The sequence below is a fragment of the Netta rufina genome, assembly GCF_964035555.1.
Source record: "Netta rufina genome assembly, chromosome: 3".
Taxonomy (NCBI): domain Eukaryota; kingdom Metazoa; phylum Chordata; class Aves; order Anseriformes; family Anatidae; genus Netta; species Netta rufina.
This window is the reverse complement of record NC_140125.1, coordinates 50,924,813-50,951,436: the sequence shown is the minus strand read 5'-3', so window position 1 is coordinate 50,951,436 and position 26,624 is coordinate 50,924,813. Positions and strand designations below refer to the sequence as shown.

The 26,624-nt window shown below is 38.5% G+C and overlaps 1 protein-coding gene across 2 annotated transcripts in view; it reads right to left on the bottom strand.

The window, feature by feature from the left end:
• Positions 1-26,624, bottom strand: part of UTRN (utrophin) — a gene marked incomplete at its 5' end in the record, with an annotated part of 369,309 nt that overhangs the window by 274,034 nt on the left and 68,651 nt on the right. For both annotated transcript variants that reach the window (XM_084284598.1, XM_084284597.1), the window contains 16 exons: positions 1,363-1,450; positions 3,159-3,282; positions 4,626-4,795; positions 6,118-6,297; positions 6,884-6,991; positions 10,290-10,391; positions 11,172-11,291; positions 12,571-12,721; positions 13,441-13,622; positions 14,112-14,315; positions 14,875-15,038; positions 16,104-16,219; positions 19,553-19,725; positions 20,596-20,688; positions 23,883-23,960; positions 25,388-25,480. In XM_084284598.1, the coding sequence (XP_084140724.1) occupies positions 1,363-1,450; positions 3,159-3,282; positions 4,626-4,795; positions 6,118-6,297; positions 6,884-6,991; positions 10,290-10,391; positions 11,172-11,291; positions 12,571-12,721; positions 13,441-13,622; positions 14,112-14,315; positions 14,875-15,038; positions 16,104-16,219; positions 19,553-19,725; positions 20,596-20,688; positions 23,883-23,960; positions 25,388-25,480 (2,146 nt within the window). The remainder of the gene's footprint in view (positions 1-1,362; positions 1,451-3,158; positions 3,283-4,625; positions 4,796-6,117; positions 6,298-6,883; positions 6,992-10,289; positions 10,392-11,171; positions 11,292-12,570; positions 12,722-13,440; positions 13,623-14,111; positions 14,316-14,874; positions 15,039-16,103; positions 16,220-19,552; positions 19,726-20,595; positions 20,689-23,882; positions 23,961-25,387; positions 25,481-26,624) is intronic.

Genomic DNA, 26,624 nt, shown 5'->3' with positions numbered 1-26,624 from the left:
ATGCCAAAAAGGGAGGAATACACATGTAGGCCTCTACTGGGCATTATTCCACACATGCACAGCTGAGCTTGGTTTTGGAGAGAAGGGCTCTCATTCTGAGTTGGACAAAACATACTAGCAGATACATTGGTTACCGATGCCTTATTTTCTATAGATTCCTAACTTTGATAATGCATGCCAATTTTTCAACTATCTATTTCTCACTATGATCAACAGATACTTGTTATATAACCAGGATTGATAGATCAAGCTGGGGGATAGATACAGCTGAGGGAGCAAAAGGAGGAAAAAAAAAAAAAAAAAAAAGAAAGAAAAGAAAAAGGGGTGGACAGGTAGGAAGATCCCTGACAAGGTCTGAAGACTAGGAACAGTCACAAGTTTTTAATAACCCAAACTCCAGGTCAAATCAGTGGCTTTGAGAGCAACCTTTAGAGCAAGAGCAACCCCTGTAAAAGAATTCCACCTGTATTAAACAAGGAGGGAAGGACTCAAAATGCTTAGCAGATTGCAGCATCCTAGCACAGGGACTGGCTGGAAAAAAAGTGTGGCAGTTGGAAACTCCAATGGAAATCAGAATGCAAGACACCTTCCTTACACCTGTCTGAATGCTACCAGCTACAGGAAGTTCACCAGAAATCAAATGCATGGCAGATCTAAAAGGCTGTGCTTCTAGATGATCTGAACATCTCTTTTGTGAAGAAAGTCACTTTTTGCTGGTGATTTTTTGTCATACTATGAAACAAAATTTTGGCAAACCTTAAAGATTCAGCTTTCACTGATGTTTCCAGGGATAAGTGTTTTAATTGACAATCAATCATTTTCTCAAGCATGTAGGCTTCTCTCTTGCCTTTGAACCACAAATTGTGACTATCGTCAAAACATCCTGACAGTTTTCACAAAAAAAATAGCAAAAACTATGAATAAGATATATAAACACATTCACTCAAATTTAATTTTGGTTCAAGATTTCCCCCTCAAGGTTGTTACATTTTAAAATCTTACACTTATTTTTTTCCACATGATTTAAAATAAAAAATCCTTTCCCCAAAAGCATATGACTGCAACTTTAAGAAATTATTTCTATTTAATAAAGATAACCCTTACAAGGTTGCCAACAAACACACATACATTAAAAAAAAAAAAAAAAACATTTTGCTTTTCTATAAGCTTCACTAGTAATTTGTGTGTTTTGTTTCTATTTAGAGTAACAATGATGAATGTCTCTGAAGGAAAAAAAGTGGAAGGAGAGAGAAGGAATAACTGCAGTGCTTAACTGGAGATAATAAACATATACATCAGTACTATTTCTCAGCAATTTGTCTGATTAAATCACAAAACAGAAAAACATTTCAAGTCTCTTACCTTTTCCCGTTTGATCCAAAAGAACATGTCCACTTCGTTTGAGTTCATCTAACTTTTGGCTTTTTTCAGCCCTTTCTTTTTCTATCACCTACAAATTGAACCCCAAAAGAATATTTTCAGAGAGTGCCATTATTCTTGACTTCTTCTTTAAAAAAATAAATAAACACAGGAAATGAAGTTAGATCTTACAAGCAGCAAGTATACAAAAAGACTAATACAAAGGCACCAGAACCAATATATTGTTAGAAAGGTTGGCAATCCTGCTAGGTGATATCAGATATTGGGACACCAGCTATAACATGACACTTGTGATCAAACAAATGTATTTGATGTGAAGCAGTGAATAAAAAAAATAATATTCCTTTTGCCCCTACAATGTCTACTAAGATTTCCATCTGAAACTAACAACAACCTGTTACCTAGAATTCCAGCTAGCAAAACCTACAGCACACTAGTACTCCAGTACTCCAGTCTACAAAGTTCTAGAGCTTCACTCTCCCTCATAATAAAGATTAGTGAGGAAAATCCTATGCGGCTACTAAGATTTTTTAAAGGAACACATCCCTCCCTCAAGACATACACATCAGTGTATATTCCTGTGTGAGCCACGAGGCAGAACATATCCAGACAGGAAAAGGCTCCTTGGCCATAAGGCCATAATTTCCGTGCCCTCTGAGACTGCAACAAAATCAATCCAAATTAAAATCCTTTTGAAACAAATGTCTAAAGTTATTTCTCTGGTTTAGACTTCCTACCGTATTTTTGAAAGAAGCATTCATTCATTTGCACAGTTGGGAAGCACAAAGACTGTCCCACCTCCTCAGAGCCCAATCATTTAAAAACAGGGTTATTCATGAGAACCTGGTGTTCGTCTTGGAGTTTGTTTTATAAAGGGCTACAAACATCCATAAAGCTATATAAATAAACCATCGGGTGGATTTTGTTGGTTTTTATTTCCAACAGTACTATCATTCCAATCATTCCTACTGGCACCATTTTGCACTAGAGCACTAGGAAGGAGTCTCCTTATAGATATTTTTAAGTATTAGGAGTTGGACTCAATGATCCTTATGGGACCCTTCCAACTTGGGATATTCTATGATTCTATTGTCTTTGATTTCAAAGGCAGGTTTCCTGCTAAAGCTCCAGTAAGCTTTCGTTAACAAAGTATTTTCAAGGATCAGGGAAGGCAAGAATATATTCTTGAAATAGAAAGAACAGAAAACAAAACAGTTATCTCATAGCTTCCGCGAGATATGGTAGAATTCTGTGTTCAGTCTTGCAGGTCACATGAGTTGTAACTATTGTTATTTTCTCTGAAATTAACAGACCAAGCACCAATGTGTCCAAATGCTGGACACAACCTTGGGCCCTAGGTGGTAAAGGGTGTGCAGTGTCACAGGATGGTTCAAGGGATCTCTTGAGCAGCACACTGGCACATCTCTGCCAAAATTATAAGCGTGATGTCAGTCAAGTCCATCTCCAACTGTGAAACATGAAGCCAAAATTTGCTGCTTTGTAGAAAAGGTAATAATCCTGAAGACATTCATTTATCACAATTCCAAAGGAGATAGTTACATATGCTTTTAAAATTTCCTGTGGATTGTGTGACCCAACACCAACAACAGGCTATGTCCAGCTGGTCAGATTTCCATGTCTGTCCAGTTCAGAAACTATTCAACAAAGAGACTTAATCCTCATGAAGCATGTGGATCTGCCCACATATCCAGCTGACAGCCAGCCTAAAGAAACGAAATACATTATTCACTGGAAAACCCCCTATCTTCCCATTTTACCTTCAACTTTTCTTTCAAGTTTGAAGTCTCTCTCATCTTCTTGTACTCTTTGATGTCTGTGGCCTGAATGGCAGCTTTTGATTTTGAAATCCAGTTCAACAGCTCAGCACTTTCAGCGTCAAACCTGGTTTAAAAGGTTAGACAATTTTTTTCTGTCATTTTTCTCTATTCACTGTATTAAAAATCAGAAGTCTTAAACTTCAGCACATTCTAGATTCTGTAAAAGTCTGCAATGCTATTTTGGCTGAAGAAAATGCTAGCAGCTTAAGTACTCATGGTAATGAGTACAGAAAAACCTTCCTGGATGTCTAGCTGACTGAACATTAGCTTATCATTTAAGATGTTTTGCTACAGCTGGACTTTCTAGATTCACATGACTTTCTCATGCCTGAAACTAAACTACAACTCACCACCATGAAAAAAACAAACTCCCAGATTAACCAATACTGTACACAATTTTAGAGAAGGACAAAGCAGATATATTATGTGGACCACGAGTCAGACCATACTACAATTACATGACTTAACACAATGTAAATCCTAATGTGGAACAACAGCCTGCCAACAGATGCAGAAGCTGCTGCTAACCACTCCAAGGTTTTTTTGTGGGAAAGCCTGCAAAATTCCAGTTACTGATTATTTGTTGGTTTCAACTTAAGTAATCAGAATCAGATAAAAGTATCAGATGAAAAAGTTTAGCCTAATTTACCTGACTCTGTCCTTAATACAGTTTGAACTCTTGGCTCTTGATGCAGCCCTCTATCATCTCCCTAGAAAATCTGCCAAAGGTTTAAGCTAGTGACACCTCAAACGTCTGTTTTTTCAGGCAAACAAACAGCAAAATAATGAGTATACAGTATTTACCTTATTCATATTTTTAACAACAATTCCTTTAGTTTTATGTATGCTATTTAATGAAAGCACTGCAATGTGTTATTAGAATATATGCAAATAAATCAGCCACTCCAGATACACTTGTGAAAAGAGACATCACTTTAATGTCATGCCTATTAGTAAATACCAGGGAGACAGACTAGGTTTCTGAGCTTTCTTGCACAGTTTCTCCCATGTGTTTCAGAGACCAGAGATACATAACAAATTAAAATACTTGGTCCTTTCATAACACTATGTATCCCAACATGTGAAGATTGTTTTTTTCCAAAAGAAAGGAAATATAATTAGTTCTACCTTTCAGCAAAGGAACTGAAGTACAGAGAACCAAAGACCTGCTTTTCTGAAAAATAAAACATATCCCTTTTCCTTTGAAATTGATGGAGGCTGCAGGCTTTCTGCTTCTCTGAAAACAAGGGTGTACATAACAGCCCCTCCCCACTGCCCAAACGCAACTGCACAACTGCAACTTAAATATTCTTTACTAGCATAAAAGGAGATTCAAAACCCAAGACTAAAGGAAATGAGCTTGTGTTATCTAGTGTGCATAGGAAAATGGCAGTGGCATATACTTACTTTTTCTTTGCTTCACTGTCCCCTGGGATTTGCCTTTTCTTTGGGGGTGGTGGTGGAGGCGATTCCTGCCTGGATTGCCTAACCACTACCGGGTCCTTCAAAGACACTGTTTCTGCAGGAGTCTTCTGCGAAATCTGTGACATCCCTACGCTTCCTACAGCTTGAGTTACCTACACAAAATGATTTAGCAAAAAGGGTTAAATACCTTTTCTAAAGCAAACTCTAACTTGTTCTTGTTTCATTCCTTTTATTCATCAGTCATAAAAGCCCTTTCATTCACTCCTACAAATGATCACACCTAGCCCTCAGAAAGCACATTTATCATAGATGCCAAAGCACTCCAAAGAAAAACAGTATTCTTCTCATTTTACAGATGGGAACCAAGCACCAAAATTCTCAGTTCAACTAGGATTTCACGCCAGAACAAGTGAATTTAAATCAACAAAATACAATACGTATTTTCTTTCATAATTGCTTGGTTCACAGAAAGAACAAAGGTTCTTTGGATTTAACAATATACAACTCTATATCGTATATACATTTTCCACAAAACCAAACATACAACTTAAAGAGCTGACACACGGTGGATTTGACCTAAAAACTAACCTACAAGCCCACTCAAGTCAATAGAAACCTTCCACACCCTTTAACAGGTTATAAACTAAGTCTTGTGGGAATCACCCTGTAAGTTCTAGCTAAGCACATGCTTGATATTTAGGGGGAATGAAGAGATGCACACAGGATTTGGCACTCTGCACTGCTTTGACTCAAACAGAAAGGACAAATTAAAGCCTCATGGCTGAAATGGACCCCTACTCATAGGCTGTACAGCTCATTCACTACACACTAAATGGATCATGAAGCAGTGCTGCAGCCATCACCATAATGATCTTTTAATATCACACAAAAAAGGGCATGTGAGTCATAAAACTGTCAAATAAAATTCTCACAGAAGCCAATGGAAGTTCTATCTAAATGAAATATTAGCAAGCACTCAAAATACTGAAATAAAAACCTTACAGTCCAGCTTGGCTATCATCCTTACATGTCTAACAACAATCTTTTCAAAAGGTGAGAAATTGTACTCGAGCATAAATGCTTGTATGACTCCCATTTATCTATTCTGCGTTTGGGGTTTTGTCTTTATTTTCTTTTAGTATGAGATTTACTCCAGTCCCAGTGCTCTCATAATGTTTAGAACTATTTATATTGATTGATAATACATGTGAAACCTGCTTTACTCATCAGAAAAAATGAAGCTTAATCTGTGTGAGAAAGGAGTAACAGTATTAGTCAGGTTAACAGCTTGTTTTGAAAGCAAAAAAAAAAAAAACAGACAGCTTTTTCTGCAGATAAAATCAGCCCCACGTGAAATAGAACTCACCTGCCTCTAGCCAGGTGCCAAGAACTTGCCTGGGCACTTTTGCTTAAAGTATCAGCACGGTTTGCATACATCTAAACAGCTGAGAAGTAATAGAGCATAGATAAGTACCTGGTTAGAGTAATCCTCTAGTTTCTGAACCAAACTGTCCCACCTCTGAGTTAGTTCTTCTTGATCATGGTCGATTTTATCAGATGCTCTGCTATTGCCAAGGATTTGGGCCACATCCTGACCTAGCTCATTCAGCTGGTCTAGTGTTTGTCGTTTCATACCCATGTCCTCTTTCAAAATCTGAAGTTAAAAGAAAACATTAAAAGAAGACATCAAGTATTCTGCCATCTCTAGCTTTGCATTGCAATAAGAAGTTTACTACCTGAGCCAGATGCATCATAGGTTTCAAAACAGTTCTCCTGTTTAACAAAGCACTAACAGACACTTAAGAAAAACACTTCCCCAAGAAAGCTACTAGAGCTATCTGCTGTAGCTCTTGAGTTACAGTTACAAATGATTAGTTTAGGTACAAGCTGTACCAATGTATTTAAACAAACACAGAACAAAAAAAAAAAAAAAAAAAAAACACCCACACCTTGGAAAACCCAGCTGTCTGGTAGACTGCACGAAACTACAAACCCTGTAAAATACCCAGGATGGCTGTTCCAAAATAAGTCACATCAGCCTAGCATGGCCATGAAGGAAGTTGTACACAGCTTTTTAAAAATTAAGTGGAAATATCTGACAAGGAGAGAATATAAACCTGGCTTCCAATGTAGTGTGAATGTAGTTCATCACATCTCCTGCTGAAGTCAAACTCATAACTTGCCATTCACTTAGACTCCCAGATTTGACAGGATAGATGAGGACAGCAATCAATACTCACTGCTAGTTTTCGAACATTCACACTCAGGTCAGTTTGATCTTTGAAGTTGCTTGTCTGGACCTTACTTAAGGCCTCTTCTTTCTCAGTCAACCAAGCCTTCAATAAGCACTGCAGATTAAAAGGAAAATAGTACAAGAACATACCAAGTTTGTCAAACAATTGACAATTCCTTCTTTAAGTTCTTTGCATTCCAAACACTGCTCTGAAATCCTTACGTGCAGGAATTTCAGTTGGCATTAACCAAAACACTACATAAAGGGCAACAAAAAAAAATATCAGACCAGAGAACTGTGTAATACTTTTCAGCAAAACCATTTCTCTATTAGAGTGCCCACCCCCCAGGTTATTCATATAGACCAGATATGCACCACAAAGCAGACCTAGGATTTATAAATTATATTGGAATTAAATGTAGCAAAACTGCATGCACGCTTTCTTTCATTCCCCACCCTTCTTCCCCTGTGATTCAGAACCAGCCATTACAAACAGTTTCTCACAGAAGCTACATTGTTAATTCAGAGCTCTTTTAGTTCAGACAGTCTGCCACAGACTCAAACGTGTATTATTAGTTACCACCCTGTCTATTTTACCTATTTCCAATTGGAAAATAGCTTTAAACATTTTCTCATTAACTCCTGAAAGCTGGAGTGGTCTGCTCATCAAGTTTTTAACGTTTTTTCTAGGAAATTTGTCCTGGATCTCGCTCTAGTCACACGGCACTGCTACAGAAACTCCAGCAGCCTCCAGCGTCAGGAAGGATTTTATGTACTTTATATTACGTTGCTGCATGCTGCTGCTGCTATCTCCATAGACTGCAATACCCAGATAGCTTTTTTTCTCAGTCAAGCTCAGTTGCACACTGCTCCCCTCTGTGTTTAAAGGTAAAATAATAGAACAAGGCAGATCTTTTTGTTTGTTGAACAACACACTTTACAACAGTTGCTAGCTCCTCAGTCTAGCTGTATCCTTTTGGTATTGTCCCAGAACTGACTACAGCAACTTCTGGGCCAAAGGGTTAAGGCAGTTTTCATTGCCAATGTAAACCAATGTGCAAAATGTACAGACAGCAAATATGATAGCGGCGGAAATGCCATAAGGCTGGATGAACAAAGTTGTAACACCACATACTCTTTGGGAAAAATCAAGCTGGCAGCCCAGCCAACTTACTTTATGCATAATAGAGGAGTTTAAAAATCCTTCAACATATACAATTAATTTCTGCTAAATCAGCAGTCAATGATAACTCTCCCCAGGAAACTGAAACATAATTATCACAGTGCTAAGAAATATCTGGCACCAATTGAGGAATTTGTTTCCTGAGTGGTAAGAATTGTGTTGACTTGGCAGTGTGGTTTCCAAAAAAATTTTTAGGCAGCCACAAAAAGGCTGATGCATCGCTGCTGCTCATCTCTTCATCTGGTTGGGTGAAATGAAAAAATGACAGTACCTAAATGTTTTAGGTACTTTTCTGTTATCAAACTGTTCATATTAAAGTTTTTAATTGGTTTCAAGTTGTAATTTTTGTAGGTGACTTGATAATTCTCAAGGACAGACATCTGTAATTCAGACCTGGTAGTAATAAAAGCACTATTGGGAGTTGAACAACAAATGCAAACATAGGCTGATCTAAACCACCTAAAATGAACACCTACTTCCTTATTACTTATCTGACATTCTACATTAAACAAACATTAATGAAAGTTTGTCCACTTTTTCAGAGCAACTTAACTAAAAAAAAAAAAAATGAATGCTAAGCAACTCCAACAGAAGATGACACTCATAACAGTTTTATAATAGCCAATGAGTGGTCATCTTTCCCTAGACAAAAATAAGGGTGGAAGAGGCCTGAAACATGTTCAAATAGGGTCATAAAAGTTAAGAGCTCCTGAAGTTTGTACCTTGACATAAAAAGTCAGGCTTTCTTGGAATTCCTTACTTCTGAGTTCAGAATCTTACCTTGCTCAATAGTTGTCAGAAAACATTAGCACAGTTTTCTACATGTACATACGTAAAGGCAGAATTTTAAAGATATATACATTAACAGATACGTGGTATTGCATAAGCCAGAATCTGAACCTTGCGTCCATATTAACAAGGTTGCATGAGCTGCAAGCATGGCTTAGCAATATACTGCAGATAGATACAGGAGGGGTCAGAGAGAAACACATAAGAAATCCAAAATGTGCAGACAAAACATTTCTCAAAGAAACCAGGCTGGAAGTGATAGCAACAAATATATCAGCACTGCTCTACTTCTTTTTAAGTGTCTAAACACTCTGTGCACTGCAGAGTTTAAACAATGGTTTACAGTGATAAATGTCATCATATAAGAAAACAAAACAATTTAAGAAAACCTTCAAAGGAAAAGCCATCAAATATTTTAAAGCTGAGTCACAAAACAAGCTCTGGCAGTAGGTATGCAAAACTGACTAACACAGCTGACAGCATGTAGTTGTTACCATTTCTTTCAGATGCCGTAGCCTAATTCATATTTGAGTGGTATATTCAAGGTCCACCCAAAACACGCAAGATCAAAGCAAGAGAAAACTCACAATGCCATCTTCTTAACAATTCAACTGCATGCCTAAACTCATCAAAATGAGATGAGCTAAATGCTTCACCACATTGACCAAATATTTTATTTTACTGGCTTTGTAAACAGTATTTATTGCTTAGTTGATTGCAAAATTGTGTACATGTATCTATGTTGGAAACATTGGTGCCTTAGTTAGGAAAATTTCTGCAATTACCAAACCACCAAATACTTAGTGATTCATTGCCATCAGGGATATTCCTGCTTCTTGGTCATTCTGCAAGTCTTCACTGATCTTAAACCCAATAAAATCAGTTTGTTATTTTAAAGTTGTCTACTGAAATCTGGAGACCAAATATAAATCAGATAGAAGTCCTTCAATTATTTAACTACTTATCAAGAAGACAGGAATATTTATGAGAAGCTATCTCCCATAAATTTTCTAAAGCAAGATGCTCATACTTGCATTCTTATACTTCTCCATTAAATTCACCAAGAAAGGTCACAGAGTTCATTAGGTATGAATTTGACATTCAAAGTACAGTAATCCTTATTTTTAATATAATAAATCTTGTGAAATTTGTTGACATTGATGAATATAAGGCAACAGAACTTTCAAAAGGATGATGTCCACAAGAATATTAAGTATCTACCTTGGAAATTATTTTATAAGGAGGCATAAATTTTCCTGCTTAAACTTAAGTAAATACTTTTCTTAGGCTGCACTACTTCTTCAAGAAATGCTAAGAACCTAAATGATAACTGAAATTCTTGTTCTTTGCAGCTATTTTCTTAGAGCTGTTAAACCCTACTAAGGGTTACTAATAAATAAATAAATAAATTACAAATGTGGGTAACCAGAGAGTTACTAACCTGCTCTTCTAGAAGCTCCTGCCATAAAAGCTGAATTTCTTGCAACTTGACTCGTCGTTCTTCAGTCCATCGACAAACTGCTGTCCACCGCTCCCCCAGCCTCTACAAAAGCAGGAGATATCGTGAATATTCATGAGCTTCACAAAGAGGATCAAAAACCATATATTCAAGAGCAAAATTTCTACTTCACAGTAACCTCTTTTATATTATAATCACCTTGTTGCCATTAACTGTTGTTGTACTGTACAAAACTTAAAGTTAAAACTCTCAAGGGCATTCACCTATGGCCTTATCTCTGCACTCGCTGAACTCAGGAAACTATTTCATCGACTTCAAAAGGAGCAATGGAAGTAGCATGAATTCTGTTACATTAAATCATATAGAACATAGGATTTACTCAGATTGCAGCCCAAGCCCAAAAAGAAAACAGGAAAACAATTCACACAATATCTCCTCGATTAATTCTGTTCCTGTATTTAAATATTTTTCAATCAGATTTTAATTTCCTAATGAGAATTACCTATTTGAAATTAAAGAGTTGTATTGTGCATCTTCCCATTTTAGTGAAATTGCTGAGAAGATATGCTGCAAAAGTGCTTAAGTCACTACAGATGCAAGCAGCTTGACTCATCAGGAATTGAGCTTGAAAGCTAGATAACTTTTGCAGGTTTTATCCTGAGTAAGTTTAATAATTCTTTGCATTAATATTACATTTAAAAATATACTACTTTAAATTGTTTTCTAGGACAAATTGTCTTTAAACACAAAAAACATTGATTAACAATTATATGCAAAGATTTTAAGTGCCTGCTATTACAGTTTTGGATTTTGTGTTTGTTTGTTTGCTGTTGTTTTTTAAAAAACAGGGCTCTAACATTTTACCTGCAATTGTTCCTCCAGAATAGCTGTTGCACTTTCCCCACTGCTTTCATCGACAATGACGACCATGTGAGTTAGGGAATTTACCTTCACTTGTTCTGTCTCTAGGTCATTTTGCAGGCTCTAGAAAAACACATCAGCTGTTACAAACTTTGAATAATTATCAAATTGCTATTTTGCCCACAGTGACTAAAACAAATGTGGCAAAGCACTACAGACAACACTTATGCAAATATTTTTACCACTGGGAATCACTGCGCAGTTTAAACAAACAAACAAAGATTGCTGGCAAAGAACCTAAAAACATTCTTTTAAAGTGCTGGAAAACACACACACACACAAAAAAAAAAAAAAAAAAAAAAAAGTTTTAAAATGTATACACCATTCTTGACTAGATAAATCATATGACTGCACTGACTTTCTATGTCTACGGTTATGGATAAGAGAACTTAAGCATTCCATTAAAAAGTTGCTTTTATTAAGCAAGGAGCATAGGGCATGCCAAAAATGTAAGAATTACTATGAACATTTAATAGTTGACATTTCTCAAAACCTAAATATCAAAGACAATAGTCACAAACTGATACCTAGCAGCTGCAAAAAACATACAGTTCCAATTAGGCTAAAATACATCTGTACATTTAAATATTCATGCAACTTCTGGCAGGACAGACTACAGTAGGTTAAAGCCTACCTCCAAAATAACTCTGCAACATCTATATGCCCTTAAACTGCTGTAAATACCACTTTTCATCCCGGAAAATCCTAAACTACTTTATGAACAACAAGCCTCAAGCTCCCCAGCCTTTGAAGACAGAGCAAAAAACACAAGTGTGGGACAAGAAATTACACAGACTAAGAACACTTAGCAGTTCTTGCCCTGTGAGGTATGTCTCAAGCTGCAGAGGTCAAACCTCAGCAATGAGTACAAAAAACAAAGCTGCAACCATGACTAATATTAAAAGGCCATCTTTCTCCTTCAAAAAACACTCTAGGCTAGAAAGGCTGGACTCCCATCCAGAAACTTAATTGCGAGCCAAACCAATTTGTAAATTGCTTTAGTAGGAATAGCTTTAACTCCTCCATTATTTCAAGCAGCAAGTCTCAAATGTGCCTTAGCATCGCTGCCAGTCATTAAAGGCCAGTTATCTACAATGCATTTAATACTGTCCCTAACACCAACAATTCACCTGGGGAGGCCTTGTTTGCATGTAGCAAAGATAATACAGTTTCTGTTGTAGTCATCATAGCTGAAGTGTTCAGCCAAGAAGGCTGAACATGTCTAATTCCTTTTGTCCCATCAACATCCTTTAGCAAGTTTATTGGCTAAGAAAGCCTTCCAACCTACACTTCTTCCAAATACTTCTCACATACTCATTACAGAACAGATGAAAAAGTTTACTTTGTGTTCTTCCAGCTGTTTTTGAAGGGACTCTATGTCTTCGGCTAAGAGTTGAGACTCCATCTTCTGAATGCGTTCTTCTGTGATGGTCAGCCAGTCGGACAGCTGCTGCAACTGCTTCTTCTGCAGTTCCATCAGCATGTCATGCAGGCTGCAGGGGGAAGCACAGTCAGAGTCACATCAGGAACGGTCTTCCCAAAGATAAAAACTAAGTTCTGGTTCGTAAAGGAAAGACACATAACCATTCATAAACCAGTTATGTATCATCCAATATAATTTTCACCAGTAAGCTACGGAACACAGAATTAAGTATTCCTGTTTCTATTGTAACAGAATAAAAATGAGTGAATTATGCAATTTATACCCAGTTGCTTCTTGCAACTGGGATTTTCTATTCACTAGCAGAACCACTGCTACAAGTGGCAATCAAATGCAGTTTCTCCCTTGATGTGCAGCTCTGAGCCTGACAACTAAAGGCAGGGAAAAAAAATCTTTTAAGTGTTCTTTAGCTGTGTAAACACACATAGCTGTTCATATCTCCTGCATGTTTTATTCAGGAACTTAAACTACTGAAAATATTAAAAATACATTTATGTAACTGCTGCATGTAGGTATCATATTTAGTCTGGTACACTTATATAACATAAATCTCAAAATATTCTTACATAAGAATCCAAAAAAAAGACAGTTATATCCATTTCCGCTGTTTTATCTTGGAGAGTACAAAGAGGGTGGATTTCATGTCCCAAACGGAAGAGCTACTTCAGACAAAAATATCTTACAAATGTATGCAAAGCAATTCCTCTGAGATGCAGCAAGCACCAGAGACCAGTCCTTCAGCTTTAGGAGAGGTCATGTGGGATGACTCACCGGGACTGCCTGTCCATGCTCTCCACCCTGAGCTCCTCCCAGCGGGAGTTCAGCAGCAGCATTTGCTCCTGGATCTCAAACTCCTCTTCAGAAGATAGATTTCCCTGTGCCACCAGTTGGTTCCCAGCCTGCAGGACACTGCCCACGTTGCTCTGGTGTGCAGTCAGTTCCATCATAAAAGCCTGGAAACAGTACAACCAGCCACATCACCGTGATCTGTGAGCTCCTGTCAAGAATCTATCTCAAAGCGTTCAAGACACTAAGTGTCCAAGGTAGGATGGGGCTTTGAGCAACCTGTCTATGGCAGGGGAGTTGTAACTGGATGATCATTAAGGTCACTTTCAACCCAAACCATTCTGTGATTCTATGACAACAGGGGGCCAGCCACAGAAAGCTGACACAAAAAATATACTGAAGTTCCAAAACCTGTTCCACTGAAAACTCTCTTAAAAAGATCCATTTCCACTGCCAAGAAACTATAATTTGTCAATTATAAAACTAATTATAACAATAACTTAAAAACCACCATTCAGTTAGAGGTGCTTTCAGTTTAGGAAAAGCAAGACACAAGAAAGAGAATGGCAGTGTTTGGATGAGGACTAGGGAAATAAAATTTTCGGCTCCCACACAAAAAAGCAAAACTACACAAAAGGAACTTAAGAAAAGCTTACTTCATGGGTGGCAAATTGCTCTTTGACTTCTTCAACATCACCAGATATTTCCTCCTGTTCCCGAAATGCATCCTCAGCTGACAGCAACCACGTGAGGACTTCTTCCAGAGCAACTTGGTAGCTATCCAAGTCCATATCCACCTCTGTCACCGTGCTGGGGGTCTCTGCTCTAGAACTGCTCTGCTCCTCTTCAAGTGCTACAACCTAGGCAGCCAAGAGAAAAGTGATGCCTCGGAAGTGCTTTCCCAAATGATACTAAGAATAGAACAACTAAGATCCCTTTCAATCCTTCATAAAATTTTAAAACTAATTGTTAGGTACATTTCTAATGAGAGGGGCCAACAGTCACCACTAATGAATTTCCATTTTAAGATAACCTGGATAGAAAACTAAGTGTACTTATTTTAACAGAGCTGTGGATCTCCCACGCAAACAAAAACCCAACAAATACCACCACCACAAGTCCTGCTGCAAACTCAGTTAAAGACTTTAGGCCACTCCAGCTTGTCAAGATAAATAAGGAAAATAAACAGAAGAAAGAAGCATAATGCAGATGTAGCTTTCTACCTAAGCAAAAAGGATTTTGTATATGAATCAGGAAACAAAAAAGAACCAATGAATTCAATCACAAAGATGATGCTATGATTTTTCATATTTTCCCAATAGTGTTGAACAAGGCAGAAGACATTCCAGAGAACTGACAAGCCTGAAGATCAGCTAAAATTACAACTCAAGAAGATTCAGACTTAGATAATAAACACACCTGCTGCATGTTGAATTCTCCATCCTCACATTCCTGCTTGTATCTCCTTGGAAGAGTCTCCACTTCCCGAATGTCTTCCATGGTGACTTGCTTAGGAAGGACCTCAAATAAAGAGGTTAAATACATGATAATAGACTTTTTGTCTGGAAGCTGTACAGCAACATCTGCATCAAAAAAGAATACATGGGAGAAAATTAATAAAGAAACAACATTTCTAAATCATCATGCAGAATACAGTTAAGATTCCAATATTTCACATGTAGTGCAAAGCATAGGTTATCCTGTTAATTAGCCCTTAGCTTTCTATTGAAAGACCAGGTTTTACAGATGATGAAAGCAGTACAATGAAAAAATGTTTAAAAAAAAATCCACATTTTCAAGTGATTTTACATTAAGAGACATGATCTTTTGGAAGTAAGAGCCCAAATCTGAAGTTACTGAGAAATAAAAATTGTTTTGGAAACATTCTGGAGTGCATTCCAAGCAGAAATGCAATTAAGGAACAGTACCCCTCAAACACACACTTCCATGTATGTTCTAACCCCACTCTCAGTATCGGTAAATTCACTTGCTTACTTTTCATATGGAAAAGAATTTCACAGATTCAGGTTCACATATCACTGGGGTTATGAGTTCTACTCATTCAGCTGACTTTTTTTTTTTTTTTTTTTAAGGTGGTGGTGCTTGAATCCATAAAGTTTGACAGCTTGTCTTACAGAATGGATCTTCAGAGGTTCACTTCAAAGCAGAGTGACAGCTCAGGGTTTTAAGAAGGGGCCATAAAAAGTTTCCTGGCAAGCATTCCTACATGGTAAGTACTCACAGCACTGGCAGCTACTGTTACTCAGCATATATAACAAAGAACAAAAGATCATGAGCTCTTAAGCTATTCCATTCTACAAAATGCTCTGCTTGATCTGAAAAGCACAGACACTTGTAATGAAACCGCTACTTAAAATAAAATAAAACCAGGGAACCAACTTCACCTTCCTGTGCACTGTCTCTGAAAGGTAACTCAATATGAACTTTAACATTCAAGAAGCTGAAGCATACATACACACAGGAATACCCTTACCCTACAATTTACATATTTTTAAGCCCAAGGGATTGAAACAAAATATCACTGCACAAAACTGCTGGGATTTGTATTCATAATAAATGTCTATGTAAGCGTTTTCTTTCAGAAGAGCTCAAGAAGTTTAAAATCAAATAGAATAACTGTATCGCACCTTCAGGATCCAACAGTTTCTCAATTTCCAGGTGGTTTTTGGCTATGCTGAAAGCATGTTCCAGTCTCTCAACTGGGGACATCTTTATAACTTCATCCCAGCTGAAGAGCTCAGGTCTAAAATTAAAATACAAAACAGAAAATACTACATTTAATTTAAAGAAAAAAATTCTATACCATTCAGAATTTGAAGTTATGGATATGGAGGGAGCTACATAAGTTATATAAATACACAGGTACATATAAAATACAAACATAAGCACATATAACCAAATACAGAAGATAGACAAAAATATTCTTAATGAGAATGGGACAACCACAAATCAATTAATTGACCACATCTGCAGTGCCATCCACCTTCCCTTCTACATATACTATTTGACTGCAACTGGAGATTAAATGCTACTAACAAGAAAATCAGTAAACCAGAAAAAATATCAGAAAATTTGTTCCAGAACCACTTTTCTTCAATTGGCTCTTTTACAGCATTATTATTACATGATTTTTGCGTCTGGCTCTGCTGGGTAATGAACAGCCACTCTCTTCCTAGAAAGCCCCATTCCAAACTTGTGAGGTGTCTTGGTGACCACCCCAGACCAGGAGCAGCAGCAGTCTCCACACCCCTTGCTCACTCATCCCACCACGTGGCCCTTCCTCTGGTTTAAAAAAAGAAGAAAAAATTCACAAGAACTCATGAGAGTCATGATGTGAATCAGACCAAGGAGCCCATTGATTGACAGTGCCAGTACCCTTCATCTTGCATTAGCATTTAACAAACCAAATCTTCAGTGCAGCTGTGCATGCAAAAACCTACCGGCAGGTCTAGGGGGGAAAGAGCCCTTAGCTCTTGGGGTAGGAAGAAGGATCAGCACAGAGGGCCTCTCCTCGTGGTATCTATACCTACAGGGCATGAACAGCCAAGTGCTGCAGCAGCACAGCTGTAAAACTACAAACCATTAAAATACTTTCCATTCCCCTCTAGTAGTGGCTTCTCATTAAAACACTTATTGATCCTGTGTTTCATAGAATGTGGGGAGGAAGAGATGGGCTTGCCTTTAATTCTTTAAAGCTTAATTCAGTTGTAAATTGACCTGAGAGTATCCTTTCAACATCTGTTGAATCATTACACTTTGTGAAACAGGAAGGCCATAAACCAGCAGGGTCTGAGAAGCAAAAAGCCAGAAGAAGGGCTGGGACGGGGGAAAATATACAAAGATACTGATACGAGCTTATGGAATACTGTACCTCGATGCAGGAAAAGCAACAAGGATAACCACGTAGATTCACATAAGGTTTTAGAAGAGACTTAATTTGGAAAACACATTGCAGTAAGTGTGTGCACTTACTTGCCCGCTGCCACAGTAACACACATTTTAATGAACTAGGTATTGGCCTACGAGCAAGGAAACTGTACCAAAGAACAGAATTCAATTTGAAGAAGAACTAGGCTAATATTAGGAAATGAAAGAGACCAACACAATAAAATGTTACATGTTCTACTCCCTCATATAATTGTAAGTACTGCCAGCCTTACAAAGTTATAGCCAAGAGGTAACGCAGTTAGCAATAGTTCATAGACACATACAGACAAAAGTGAGCTACTAAATAAACCTTTTAATGGGATCCACAAAAATGCCCCTATATTAAGTGCCATAGGACAAAGCTAAGCAAATACCACAATACTGGCAATACCCTTTAGGCAGGGGAGCAGTACCAGTCCAGGTAAGCTACATAGCCTTGCTGTTCTACCAGTTCTGCATCCTGCCTCAATCCCCTTGTTCCTTGCGAGCCTTTTATTGCTTTTCTTTCAAATCCAGCCTAAATTTAAAGCCAGCTCAAGATTTCTCAGATGTGGGGAAAATGGTGTTTCATTGGCTAAAGGACTGGTGTCTGGGGACTGCAAAGCTGAGTTTTGAAGCACTGGCAGCTGCTAGGCTCCCAGGATGGGGGAGTAACAGGCTCAGAGAGATCAGCAGAGTCAGGTAATAGAAATTTCATGAAGCCAGAGAAAAGCACAGTTACTCAAAGGTTTCAGCAGGGGCTTTTGCCACATAGCAGTGCTCTGGGAAGGGCAGAGCTCACAGACTTGAGATCCCACAAAGTCCAAGCAGATAGTCACGGGGCAGAAGGACAACAGCCTGAAACTGATTTTGCTGCCTCTGCCCTTCTTGGTACCCTGGGGAAAGCAGGTCTCACCTGCATCTAAAGCTGGTGCTATCTCCATCACAAAGCTTCCCATTCACTGGCAGAGCTATGCCACTACAATTACGCTGATAAGAAAACCACCAGTACAGCTCACATCTTGTTAATACTTCTGACAGTGTAAACTCAGACTTTTGCTGGTATTTCTCTGCCTTTGCAGGACAGTCCTTCTGATTGTTCAGGAGCCCTCAGTGTGGTGCAGGTGCTCCCCATGACGCATCCATGCAGGCTGAAATCCAGCCAGCTCCAGGCACACAGGTATGTGAGACCAGACCCTAGCTGAAGCCAGCAAGCCTGCGATAGAGCCTGTTAGTTCAGCCAGCACAGGCCAGAGAGCAGAGAAAAGCAGAGAAGTAAACAAATGCTTTTGTGATCACTTAATATCTGCTGAGTATAAATATTCAAGTGTTTGTAAAGTATTTGCCATGACAGATACCTGGTGGCCAGGAGGAAATATCATCATAGCATTACCACACTGGAACGGTTATTTATGATAAAGAACAGCCAACCCTTGCAAAAAGAATGAGCTGACTTCATACACCAGACTAGAATCGATTGCCCAGCAGATCTCTCACACACACAGATGTGCAAGTTTTGTAAGTCTGTAACAAACTTTTCTTTAGACTATCAAGAAGTTCTCCAAAATCAAAAAGAACATAAGAGATCTGCAGAAAGATGCTTTAAATAACATTCTCTATAAAGTATAGTGAACAAACTAATAAACATACTACAGACACCTGAAGCAGTCCATTATCCTTTGGCTCTTCTACTCAGTGAATGCAAAAAGGTGCTCTCCTGAAAGAACTGAACACACAGTCTTTCGAGCATATACAAAATCTAAGAAAAGCTACTGAGCCTGTCTTTCTCATTCCTTCATTTTGAAGCTTCTGTATCTTCCAACTGAAGCATTATGGCAAACTGAGGTGTTTTTCCCTTTGCAGCGGAAAGGAAGTATAGGGGAAGGGAAGTAATCAACCCTCCCCTACAGGCACCCATTCAGCATACTCTCTATATAGTAGGTATTTAAGTGGGCTGTAAATCCACCCAGCAAGTGTGCATGTGAGAACAGTTACACCACTGCCTTGGCTCCATCCTTTGCAAGGCTCTGGCAATAACTCTGAGTTGTTATTGTTATCACTACAGCAAACTACTGAAACAGGCTAGAGGCTGTCAGACACTCAAGCATGAAGACATGAGGGGAAAAAAGCTGCTCACTTCACTAGGTCTGAGAGGAGCTGTGTCACCTACCTGTGTCTGTGGATGACGGCATTAAAAGCAAGCCCATCTGCCCAGCTCGTCGTGAAGTTCAGGACATTGACTTGACTGTAAGGTCTCGTGGACTGCCGAACCCAGCTCAGCAGGATCTTCTCGCTATTAGTTTGCTGCAGATCTGACATGATGTTCTTCATCACATCCTTCACCTGCAAGACAGCAGCAACTACTCCATACAGACACGTTCGCATCTTCTCCTGCTTAAAAAACCTTTGAACCAAGCTACTTCACAAATCAGGCAAGGGTCTTTTCTGTGAAAAGGTAGGCGTTAAGCTCTAACTCCTTACATGAAATGTAGGAATAGGAACCTTCAGGCCATCTTTACACTCTGCTGACTACGAGAACCAGTAATGCATACGTAATAAATGACGAGTTACCCCTACCTTACAGCCCTCAGTGCTGCTGTCACTCAGCATGGACTATAATATTTCCCACTGCCTTGTGCTAGGGTTCCAGTAGTAAGCAAACCCCAAAAATACAACTTTGCAGAAGTTTTTGGCAAGAACAGGATAACTGCTCAGCCAACACAGGAAATTTGCTGTTTGATGTGCTATGTACAAGCATCTGCTGAAGTTCCTCCAAGCAAATTCCATGATCCTCTCAGGTATGTGGATAAGCCAGGAGTAATTCAATCTATGCGGCTGAGAAACAAACCTACAGAGCAGTGAATAAAGATGTAAACCCAACACAGCTACCAAGATAGTGGGAAAACATCTGCAAACAGAAGCATGTAAGTATTGAGGAAGGACCATAAACACAATGCTTTAGCCTGAAAAGCCTCTTCAACAACCTTAGGAACTGATCTGAGTTACTGAGAACTTAGCACATATGAGAACGTGTACTGTGGGAGGCAGCCAACAGACAGAGGTCAGAAACCAAACACTGGCCTGCCTTTATTTACCAGCCCAGAATAGAAGCAGTTATTTTCTGCTGCCAAAACCCCAGAAAAGTTTGAGAATCCCAGAAGATAGATGCGCATGATTCCTGGAAAGGAAGAGATCTCACAGCAGCCTCCTCACCTGCCAGTGCAAGATAATGCTCCACAGCAACCCCAGTGTCAGCTTGTGATTTCCATCAACGATGTCGGTTCCTCCGATATTCACCAGCTCCACCTGGAGAGGTCAGACCAACTCTGCATCAAACAGTGTTACCAAAGCTCCAAGTTGCAACCCCATCCCACGTCCCTGTCTGTCCAGCCATGTGTTATCAACTGTTCTGAAATAACCAGCAGGAAGAAAGAGACAATACTCTGTCACCTCTGGTTCTATCTCAGCTTCTCACAACAACTGCTTAAACAGGACACCAAAAGACGGCACCAATGAAAATATTCATTTGGAAGAGTTTTTATCCTCTCCTCTAATATACCATATATACCAGCAGATAAAACTGAGCAATAGATGGGCAAACATGAAGCTTTAAAACATGAAGCTTTAAAACATGAAGCTTTAAAAAAAAAAAGTTAGGAAGCAGTCCTGCTCCTAAAAAAAACACTTTAACTCCTTAATTAAAAATAGGTTTGTCCTTTGCATGAACCAGCATCCAAATGGGACAAGTTTATATAAGGAAACCAAAAATTCAAGGGAAAAATAAAATGTTCCAGTTTCCTATATGCATAGGAGCACATTTAAACTCAGTGGCATTATAATTGAGAATGTTATAAACATAAAAACAGGGAAAGAGAGGCAGGGAGATGATTACATCAGTGCGTGGGAGGGCACAAGAGGCTACCCACTCCAGCATCACGTATGCAGCACTCAGGAGAAGAGAAGCCCAGAGCACACCACCAGACACTCGCTCACTTCTACTTCAGAGTCTGAATCCGGTCACCTACTCTCCATTCACACGTTTCAGAGAAAGAGGCACCAACTCTGAACCAGCTTCTGGAGGAAGCCAACAGCAGCACACTGCATTAAGTCACCACCATGGCCTACAGAAATGGGGCTAGGAACAGCTGCCTGTGGCTGATGAGAGATATACCTCCTGGGGTGTATGTTCACATACTGCAACACATTCCCATACAGTACAGAAAGTGGGGCTCATTTTTGCAAATATCCCAAGCCAGGAGCCGACCTCCAGCCCCAGGGGCGAGCAACACCATGTGCTCAACACATTGCTCTGTGGTGAAGGTTTCCTCTCCCTTGCTCACTCCTGCTCCAGAACAAAGCAGTGTTACCCACAGTGCCTACCAGAAATGGATCCTAGCTTGCACTAACCCTAAGCACTGTATCTGGGACCATCACTGTTCATATTGACAAAGCCTGCACCAAGGAGCTGGCTAGCAATTCAACAACAGGGACAATCGGAAGACAGTAACTGAGCCCGTCCTCTGGCTGTCAGGGGATTTAGCCTAGAGTAGACAAGAACAAACACAAAGTTTCATTTTGTTTTAGAGGGCATCCCTGGTATGTAAGAACATAATGGCATTCTGTATTTTTCCTCTTATCACATAATCATGAATAGCTTGAATTTTGCAAAATGTGCTTGTAACCTCATTGCTTTCAGATACCATCTAGGCAATTTCCAGTTCCCCATAGCTGTCTCAATTAGCAAAAAATCAAATCAAAACTCTGTTGCTGAGATTAACATGGAACCACAAATTATACTTCAAAGTAGTATGGAAGTTTGGATTTGTGGGTTGTCCCTTCCTAATTTTCACAGCAGCTGTAATAGAATCCTAATGTAATCCTCTTTGCAAATGCTGGGCATGTACTTTCTAAAGGCAACTGTAAATTAAACAGGCCAAAACAGGTCAAAAAAGTCACCAGTGCACACCATTAAACAACTGACTGTAAACCACTGTAGAACACAAGGAGCAGAAAGCAAGACAAAAGGTTAGGGGCACAAAAATAAAGCAATTACATTACAAGAGATATTTTTCACCTGCAATAGAAGTGAAACATTCCTGAGAATGGGTAACAAAAAAAAATTATTAATCACAAGCATTATTATTGTTAAGTACTGTATTTCCCTTGCAACCTACACCATACATGAAGGACTCCACATGCCCACTTTGGTATTTTAATGATTCTGAATTAAGCCGCTGTTTTCAGCAGCCACCTAACAACCCATTAGGTGGTAAGCGGACTACAAAGACAATAAAAGGAAGCTGACTGTAGATTGTGTGTTGTGTGTCTTCTCACACACACACACACTTTCTAATGAAGTTAGGCAGTAGGCATAAGTCATATACCTGACCTTAATAACCTTCAGTTAACTAAGACCATCTGTTTATTTCTAGAAATCCTGATCCTGCCAGCTTAAGGAAGAATTAATTAATCATTGTAACTCAATATCGTTTAATTTATTATCTTCATAAAATAAATCAATTTCAAGATGGAAAGACACATTACTTATCCTCAGAAAAAAAAAAAAAAAAGAAAACAAAACAAAACAAAAAAAAAAAGATCAATATTTACAGTACCTCACAGAAGAAAAACAACCCACCACTAAACTTTGGCTGCTTCCTAGAAATATGACACTAGTCCACCAACGTGGAGGGGAAAGTGCAGCATTATACAGCATGTTTGTATCACTCTTCAATCAGCAGTTTACATAAATATGTCAGTGCCTTTTTACATTAGATGTATTTTGTTGCCAGAATGTTGTTATTAAACTATTTCAGTGCCTTGACATTTGCAAATAGAAATTCTAATTATAGAGAACTATGCTTATCAGGATTTGTTATCCAGGGGAAAAATAAAATCCTTTTGCTACAGCACTACTAGTTTCCAGGCAGAAAGAACAAAAAATAAAATAAGCAGCTACTATTCTCATTTTTCTTAAAGAACGGTGGTTGGTTCCTTTTGTTTGCTTGTTTTTCCTGACCAGTTAGCACAGGACAAAGTTAGGAACACTCAAGAACAATTTGGCACAGGGATAACTGATGTCACTGGAAACATCCTCAAGGATTTTGAGAGCAGGACAAGGAAACACAGAGATACAAAACCTCTCATACCGTTACAGATTTGCGTACAAGTTATGCATCTTCATTGGAAACTAGCTATTTATCCTGCCATCTTCATGAGCTATGCATAGCAGGGTTTCAAGTCAGCTTTGTTTATGGAACTGAACACATCTTAGCAAAACAGAGTTTAGTTATCTTAGTATTAAGTTTTTTTTAAGATTTCACAAAGCTGCCAGACATTGAAATACTACACTGGATAAAGAAAACTCAGAACAGTTTATCTATTCCTGCTGAATTCTGATTCTAGGTGCCAAAATCTTTATCCTCTGCATTTTGAACTCATTTACAAACAAGAATAAATTAAAGAGTATATCAAAAGCAGTTGTGGAAAAAAATGCTCACGTTGTTTTGATGCAAGACTTGCAGCACTCGGTTGACATTATTTAAGGCATGTACTCTTGTAGAACCTCGTTCTTTAGGCTGGAAATAAAAATGTACAATCTGTTTATATCAGAACAAACTTGACTCATCAAAGCAAAATAAGTAAATAAGGGAGTAAACAATAGGAAATTTGTCTTATTTTTGTTTGCTTGTTTGTTTTTTTTTTAGTAAGAACAAAACCAGACAAGATTACCCCCAACAATTTCAAAATAAATATCAAAATGAAAACTGGTCAGAACAATATTCCTCAATCTGAGGTATAGGACAAGTCTTGGATTCAAAGTATGCTTCAGTTTACCTTAAGCAAGTCCAGAGTTTTTATTCCCAACATCTGCAGAATTACGTACTGGCAATACAACAGCAAAGTGGGAGTTCCTGGGGAAAATCTGAGGGTTTTGAATGTTTGCCAGAGTAGTTGAAATTTTTTGGCTCCCAAGAGGGAACAAGCAGCAATTGATTTTTCTGGCACTGGAAGCCTGCTAAATCTTTGCACACTGGGAAGAAGTTATACTTCCTTACTTTCTCTTCCTTTTAATATTGTGAGGAGAAAAACAAAAAATACTGCAACTCCTGACAATACCTGCCACTCCGTTTGCCTTTAATCCCCACAATTTAATTCCTAGAGCAGAACATGATCAAACTGAAAGAGCATGGAGCTGACCTTGGAACACAGTAATCAACAAAATCAGAAACCAAAAAACTTGGTTTGAGTCAATAGACTTCAAATCAGACCCCTAAATCGTTAGAACTAGTGAAACGCATCTGTTCAGAAAAATAAGACAAGCTTACAAAAATTTAAATGACTAAGGATTTCCTGTTAAAGGCAATAAATCAACTTGAGAGGTTTTTTTTATAAAAAGTGAAATCAAGAATTTAGTTCCAAGTGATGGCACAGGTTTCACCATGTTTCACATTCTATCTGACTGAAAAGGCACTGATGTTAGCAGGGAAAGAGGTTACAGCCCTGCAAGCATTTTCTGAAATCTAAACAAGCCTTGAGTAGTTTTTCAGCCCTTTGCTATCTGTAGGACCACAAAGGATTTTTCCAATGGAGATGCAGATTTGTTTTGCCTACTGCATGTTGGTTTTTTGTTTGTTTTGATTTTCTTTTTAGGATTTTTTTTCATGAGCATATTAGAAAAAGTCCGCAGGTATGCAGCTAAAAGCGGCTCTTCTGGACCATCCAGAAACAGACCTTTATAATATCTCTATTTTAAAAAAAGATATACTATGTGAGTAACACCACTGGCTTTACAAGCTTTGCTAAACAGCATCTTAACCCTCAAAAGAAACAATTACACAATTAGCTCCAGCCTGACCCCATCCTCCGTGAGTCAACCTCCCTGGAATTCCACTAGAACTGTAGACAGCATGTCAGATTACACACCACAAGCATTTTTAAAATCAAAAATCCAATGGCAGCTTTTGTTTTGATAGCAGTGCAACTCATATAACATTTCTCTTACCAGAGGTTTCCCTGTCAGACCTTCCAAAAGGTCCAAAAGTTTCCTTCCATCCTTCAGATCTGTGAACATGTCCTTGACTGGGGGTGTCCCACTCTGCAGAGCAAACAAACAGAAGTGGTAATAAAAACAATGTGTAAGCAAAACAGCCCTGAAAATGGCACTTTTCCTTTTTTATCTTACAATTCAATGTTATTTTTTATTTTGTTATAAATTACTGAACAAAGTAAAACCCAACAGACTGTGACAGTGATCGGGAAGGTATCCCTTCTTTCTCCATTTTTTTTCTTCTCCCCACCTCTGTTTTTGTGTTTCAGCAGCCTCTTACTAAGAAACTGAGTAAGCATATCCTAGCCCACATTGGATAGATGCTTTAACATGCAAGGATGGCAGAGGACAAAACCCAGCAAGTTTGATGAATCATTTGCGAAAGAATGTTTTGGTCTAACTAAACCCAAGGGTGGAGGAAAACAGGGCTTTTCAGAAAAAATCTGTTGGGACAAATTCTCTGATTTTAGACTAGAAGTGACAGAAGGGGGGATAAAAAAGAAGACACAGGCAGTCAGCAGCTAAGTGCAATTACTTTTTAATATTCATCTACTGATTGCCAGGAGATCAATTAAGCTGCTGCTTTCATTGTCCCTTTGAAAGGCCAATTTGAGAAGAATAATATTTTCTTAGAAGTACCTAAAATTCTAATATTTCCTTTTTTTCCTATCCCCTTGTTTTTACAACATTGCTCTTCAGAAAGAAGGCTGTCAAAAGTCCACCTGACAAGACACAGATTAGATGACATTGATCTGTACCTTCATTCATCTCCTCCTGCCCTGACATCCATTACTGATTTCCAAATGCTGACTAATAAATTACAAAAAAAAAAAAAAAAAAAAAAAAAGCAAAGGAGCTCAAAGCTCAACTCCCCTCTGAACCCCATTTTCTGTGGAAATACTTGTTTTCCCCATAAGTTCATAAAGGTCCAATTTAGTTGGGTTTGATACTACTGAAACTATGCCCATGAAAGCAGAGCTGAATAGTTGCAGAACCACCTATTGATCTCGTGTACGGAAACGCACCTCAATCACCCATAGTGTAAACCACCTAAACTAACAGTAGAAAGAATGGCCACATAACTAAGGTCCCTTAGATAACGTACACAGATACTAGCCCATTTTTGAAGCTAAATTAGTTTTGCAATGAATTTTCCTGACAAGTTTATTCTCCAGTTACTTTAGTCTTGCCT